The following is a 6,759-nucleotide window of genomic DNA, read 5'->3' as shown; positions in this document are numbered from 1 at the left end:
CAACTCCTCCTCGGCTTCCAGGAAAACTCCCTCTCTCCTCGTCGTCTGCCTTCGACCCTCCCCCCCCCCCACCACCCCTTCCCCTTCCCTCTCTCTCCCCCCCTCTCTTTTTTTTATTTGTACCCCCCCCCCTCCTCACCCTTCCCCAGTCACCCATCTCTCTCTCTCTTTCTCCCTCTCTCTCTCCTCCGGTACTGCGGGTGTCTGGGAGGCTGTTTCTCCTCCTGTCTCTCGCTCATGAAGGGCCGCACTAAGCTCCCTTCCCTCTGCCCGTGTGTGGTAGGTAAACCCACCTCTCTCTTTCGTCGTTCTTCTTATTCTCCTTCTCCTCCTTCCTTCCTTCCCTCTCTCTCTCTCTCGCTGTTGCCGCCTCTGTCGTTTTGCATGTCAGCCTCACAGGTCTCTGCTTCTACATCTGTGCATAGTGAACGCGCTCCTTTCCGCTCTCCTTGTGCGTATGCTCCGGGTAAAAAAAAAAAGGTTTACTCATGCACTTTTCTGGGGGGAATTACGTATGAACGTGGCCTGCCACATGTGTGTGTGTGTGTGTGTGTGTGTGTGTGTGTGTGTGTGTGTGTGTGTGTGTGTGTGTGTGTGTGTGTCTCCGACCACGCAGTCGGAGTAAAACTCCTGCAGACTTGTTGATTTCAAAGCGGCGTCGTGGAGATCTGTGTACGCAGTGCTTTTAAATCCTCCGTCGGGAGAAGTTGTGTCTGTGTTTGTGTGAATATCATTGCGATTGTGTGTGTGTGTGTGTGTGCGTCCTCGTATCCTTGTGAGGACACGAGGACACACGCACACACTGCTCTGCGAGGACAGCCGTACAGTTGACGAGGGGGGGAAAAATGGACGTCGCTTACAAAAGAGGTTGTGTCATTGTGTCATTTTTTAGTGCTAAAGATGATATAGATTAGGGTTAGAGGGGAGAGAACATACCATAATGTGGATGTGTCACATACACACTGTATGCATGTGTGTGTGTGTGTGTTGAATGTAAACACTGAGAGAAATCCAATTCACCTGCAGCCTTCATTAGGGAGGTAGACATGGCGAGTTTGTATTGGGTTGAGTGTTAGCTCTGTGTGTGTGTGTGTGTGTGTGTGTATGTGTGTGTGTGTGTGTTATTATTGACGTGAGAATTGTCGTTGCAAAAATATAAGGCTTCAATTTCGGTTTCAATTGCAGTTCAATGTGCAACAGATTTCTGTGAATTGAATTTATCAATAATTAATGGCACGTTGACACGTTTGCTGTTGTTGTTGTTGTTGTTTTTGCCTCCCATCCAGTTGCATTTTTTGGGGTTTCTACCCTTTGTGTCCCGGCTCTTCTTTAATTTAAGGTGCTACTTGCTTCTTCTTTTCGTATTGTTTAAATCCCTCCTTGTTTACATCAAGTCTGCATGTAAAACAGTCAAAGTGGAAGAAATCGAGAAATCACAGTTCACGGATTCTTCTAAAGCGACTGATCATTGCACTTCCTCTTCCTGTGAGATTTGTGTTCTTATTGTCCAACATGCCTGGGACCTGGGGGATTTATTTGTGTTTTGGGGGTTTGATTTGATGTTTTGTTCTCCCGGAGGTCAGAAACGCCACGAGGGGAGCCTTTAAAAACACAATAATGCACTTTTGACTTCAGAACGGAACTGGAAGAAACAAAAAAAACCCGGACAGATCAAGAAGACCGTCCAGGATGTGAGTCATGTCTCAGACCATCGGACGCCCGTCAGAACCAGGCGCCGCCTGTAGATCCTCCTGCACTCCGGAGGAACCTGTCGGGTGATGAACGGAGGAGACATCGACCGCTTTCTGATCGATGGACCGATGGAAAAAACAGAAATAGAAACGTCTCTCGTGAGTCCAATCGCCGCCTCGTTCGTCAAACCCGGTGGAGGTGATGTCATCCCTCCTCAAACGAAGGCAGCGGGACTCATCCCACGATGCTTCATCCACAGGGGGGTCGATTCTCAACCCTTCAGGAGGGTTTTTATTTGGCTATGGTTTAGAATATCCAGAGGATCGCTGACGACAAAACGAAGGAAACACGGCGTGAGGAAGGAGGGAAGATGTCAAGAGCATCGCCGCCGGGAAGACGCCACGAGGCAGAGGAGGTCTGCGGGACGCTTCAGACCGGCGTTCACTTGAAGGAGACGGTCAACCACATGGAGTTCCATGTTGTGGGTCTTTGTGGGTCTACGAAGAACCATTATAGGTTCTTTAAGGACATGGTTATAGAAAGAACCCTGGTTTGAAAGGTTCTTGTGGAACCAGATACGGTGCCTTAAAGAACAATTTTGTTGAGGTTCTTTGAGACACCTTTATAGGTTATTTGAAGAACTCTTTAAGGATATGGTTCTTTAAAGAACGCTGGTTTGAAAGGTTCTTTGTGGAACCAGATATGGTGGCTAAAAGAACCATGTTTTGAAGGTTCTTTGAGACACCTTTATAGGTTCTTTGAAGAACTCTTTAAGGATATGGTTCTTTAAAGAACCCTGATTTGAAAGGTTCTTTGTGGAACCAGATACAGTGCCTTAAAGAACCATGTTTTGAAGGTTCTTTGAGACACCTTTATAGGTTCTTTGAAGAACTCTTTAAGGATATGGTTCTTTAAAGAACCCTGGTTTGAAAGGTTCTTTGTGGTCCCAGATACAGTGCCTTAAAGAACCATGTTTTGAAGGTTCTCTGAGACACCTTTATAGGTCCTTTAAGTAACTCTTTAAGGAAATTGTTCTTTAAAGAACCCTGGTTTGAAGGTTCTTTGAGACACCTTTATAGGTTCTTTGAAGAACTCTCTAAGGACGTGGTTCTTTAAAGAACCCCTTGTTTTAAAGGTTCTTTGTTGAACCAGAAATGGTTCTTCTATGGCATCACTCTGAAGAACCATTTTCTGTTCCAGATGGCGCCTTCATTCTTCTGTGTGGACGTAAATTCCTGATTTTAAAGCTAACGGTGACTTCAAGGCGCCGTGATCTTCCAAGCCGAGTTCACTTATTGCGTCACAACCCGTTACTGCAGCATACAGCACATTTGTTCTGTTATTTTCACCCATTGTCTGAAGTGATGTTTCCACATCGATTGCAATGAAAAGCTTCTTAGTGGCCTCGTGATTGGCTGAGAGTCCCGTCTGCTTCTCGTTGAACACAGATTTTCAAAAGCAGTTAGTTACCGATTTAAAAAAACAAACGTTAATGTCTTTTATTGTGATAATTGTGTCGTGAGAGCCTAAATCCAACTAGTCTGGTAATAATAAATAATAATTACTAATAAAAATATATATATTTATATACATATACTAATAATAAGTAATAATAATAATAAGTAATAATAAATGACAATAATAAGTAATAATAAATAAGAAGAAGAAGAAATAATATATTATATATATATTATATACACTACAAATTATTATTATTATTATTAATAATAATATTATTATTAATAATAATAAGTAATAATAAATAATAATTACCAGCGTGCCGTTAGGTAATTATTATAAGTCGTTAATGACTATGTGCTCTTAAGTTACTGCTAGTCGGGGCAACTGAGTAAACGCAGCTCTCTCTTGGTGCTTCCTCCACTTGCAAAACATTTAATCACACACACCAGTTTTTTTTAGGTAAACAGTGTGTGTGTGTGTGTGTGTGTGTGTGTGTGTGTGTGTGTGATGTGGGGGTGTGTGTGTGTGAACTAGACTTCAAGGTGGGAGTGGTTGGTAGAACTGGAGCGTCACGCTGCCAGTTGGCTCTACCTGTTGGCACCCGGTGGCTCTGCTGGTCGTCATCTCGGCCCCCCGCTGTGCTCCATGCACGGCGAGCCAGAACCCCCCCCCGGGTGGTCCGAGCCTCTTTGTGGTCCGAGCCCCTTTGTCGGATTCCCAAAAGAAAAAACACGTACAGGCTCCCAGCGAGGTGCAGATGGGAGTCCGTTGTAAGGAACCAACACGTTGGATGTATTCACCAAATGTGTTTTGGCTAACTTCCTTAACTTTTGAGTTTTACTCTAAAGTTTTTCAGAGAACCGACCGTCCATCCAGAAGGTTAAATGTTGTAAAATTAGAACAGAACATTTTTGACGACTGGTTCATGAGGATGGAAGAAGCGTCGAGATTTTTTATATTTCAGCCTGAAGCCACAAATATAATGTTGTGGTTATCGATCATGACCACAGGAAGTGGTCATGATCGATAACCTACACAATGCAAAGTCCACGTCTAATTCTTGGCTGAGCAATAGTGATGTCCAAAAAAAGCCACAAAAATGTTTTTTAATAGTCTGAATATCTAAATAGTTCATTTGCAGAATATGTGACATTTAACAAATAAAATAATACCTGAAAAGATTTTTTTAAATGTTAAGAGTGATTTATGACCTCTTATTAATTTTCTAGATCTCTTTTACTTATGTCTGTCTTTTCTTAATTTTGTATTTTTTCTTTATTTTGTATTTTTTCATTATTTTTGTAATTTACAATATTTTGTCGCGTTCTAAAAAAAATAATATCAATAAATAAAAAGTTAAACTTTTTAATTTTTTATTTAATTAATAAAGGAAATAAAAATGTAAAAAAATTTAATCTAAATGAAAGTTTACACAGTGTCTAGATAAAGTGACAGCAATACAATAAAATAGCAGGGTATTAAAAAATATATATAATTTAAATAATAAAGGAAATTTAAATAATAAAGTAATTAAAATGTTTTAAAAATTAAATTAAAATGTATACAGTGTCTCTAAAGTATAAAGTGACAGCAATACAATTAAAATTAAATAGCAGGGTATGTTACATTTAAGAATTTAAATAATGAAGGAAATGAAAATATAAAAAATGAAATCAAAATGAAAGTGTATACAGTGTTTCTATAAAGTATAAAGTGATAGTTTATCAGGAGGATTTGGACAGAGGACATTTATTTATTATTCTCATCAGACATCAACCAGCATCTCCTTAAGTGATCTAATCAAAAAATGTTTAAATGTAAATTAAAGAAGTAAAAGTCAAACATTTTTATAATCGACCAAAAACCAGATTTCTGTTCCTATTTAAATCCATCCCTCCTCTCATCATGCTGCTCTATTTGACGTGTTATAAAATACATAAATAAGCTGAACACGGTGAACATGCATCATATTAACACGGCGGAGGCAGCCAATGAAACACGGGGGCGGCTTCAGCTTGTAGGTGGTTCTGAGACGGAGACAGATCTGAGCTGGCAGTCAGCACCGAACACTCTTCATGACACACACACGTATACGAGTCTCGGATGGACGACAGCTAGCGGAGGACCGTCTCGGTTCTGTTCGGCTGTGCTGTCTCCGGTGTGGGAGGAGGAGGCGGAGCCAGACCACGATGGAGGGAGGGAGGTGACGGGTGCATAGAATTAGACCCGGTTAACGTTCATCATCAGGTTGGGCTTTTTGGTGATCTGCTCTCATCCCGGTATAATCATCCCCGACAGATCCATGCATCCATTTAAAACAACTGAGGATGTCTACAGCTAACAAATGGAGGGGAAAAAACAAACGTATTCCCAGGTTAATCGATTTTTGGTAAGCGTTTGAAGTGTAACACACACACACACACACTGTGCTTCATGCATAACGCATATCGCTCCCAGTCATCCCTGTTGTTGATGACTCGTGGCGTGTTGCATGCACACAGCTGGCCGGTTACGCAAGAGGCAGAAGCGGGAATATCACAAGCGAAACATGACAGTGTTCCTGCAGAGCTGCTGCTGCACCTGCAGCCGAGGAGAGGCTCTCTGCTGCACCAGGTGTTCACACAGGGAGAACGAATGCATGACGTCCGAGACCTTCCCCTCACATTGTGCAGAGGGAGGTCATTTGTTGAGATGCATTTTATTTCACCGTCTATTTTACTTCTCTCTCGTGTTTTTAGCTGACTATTTCCTCTCTTTTTTTAAGTTGCATTGTCGTGTGGCGGGACGAGGTGAAATCAAATGCAGAGAGCTCGGATGCAGCAGCAGGTTCTGTGTGTAGGTGTAACATCTATAATCCTCCCCGTGGGGTGTTTCCCCTCAGGAGATTCCCAAATTGTGTTTTTCACTTTAGTGAGACGACAAGTCCAAATGAGCGCTGAGGAGGTCCAGAGGAGGCTGGGTGTGTGTTGTGTAAGTGGGCATCTTGGTAGAGACACCCTGCTTTCTTCATCTAAATTAAATTCAGTGTATTTGTATAGCCCATTTTTCACAAATTACAAATTTGTCTCAGAGTGCTTAACAATCTGTACACATAGACATCCCTGACCTTTGACCTCACATCGGATCAGGAACAACTCCCAAATAACCCTTTCACGGGGGAAAAAAAGGGAAGAACCCTTCAGGAGAGCAACAGAGGAGGATCCCTCTCCAGGATGGACAGAACAATAGATGTCATGTGACCAGAAGGACACATTAGAGTTAAAACACATTCAATGAATATGACAGAGTGTATGAAGAGTTGGGAGTCGGCATATTCCACGATGGAGACCTCCACGATCCATCAGGCAGATGGAGGTAGAGTCGATGGAGCTGAAGTTCTCCGATACACGGTGGGCTCACCTGTAGCTAAAGGTCACACACGTGACTTAAGGAAGAGCATGTTGAGCGAAGCTCCGCCCTCCAAACTGAGCACAGGGCGGAGACACGTCGCTCCTCCATCAAAATAAAACGTGTTTTTAAAAAAGCCATGAAGAAGATGTTCAGCACATGTGGCTCCAGCCTCCGTGAGCGGCGACAACAGACAGCTGTGAATAATAACAGCTCCAC

At 42.5% G+C, this 6,759-nt stretch overlaps 1 protein-coding gene across 1 annotated transcript in view; it reads left to right on the top strand.

Annotated features, from left to right (window-relative positions):
• The first annotated feature begins 227 nt into the window (after nt 1-227).
• The window catches only part of LOC130191726 (disks large homolog 4), a 59,981-nt gene continuing 53,449 nt past the window's right edge, over nt 228-6,759 (top strand). Inside the window, exon 1 of the mRNA XM_056411395.1 lies at nt 228-279. Coding sequence (XP_056267370.1) covers nt 238-279 — 42 coding nt within the window. The 5' untranslated portion in view covers nt 228-237. The remainder of the gene's footprint in view (nt 280-6,759) is intronic.

The sequence above is a fragment of the Pseudoliparis swirei genome, chromosome 3 (assembly GCF_029220125.1).
Source record: "Pseudoliparis swirei isolate HS2019 ecotype Mariana Trench chromosome 3, NWPU_hadal_v1, whole genome shotgun sequence".
Classification (NCBI taxonomy): domain Eukaryota; kingdom Metazoa; phylum Chordata; class Actinopteri; order Perciformes; family Liparidae; genus Pseudoliparis; species Pseudoliparis swirei.
This window is presented reverse-complemented; position numbering and strand designations above follow the sequence as displayed.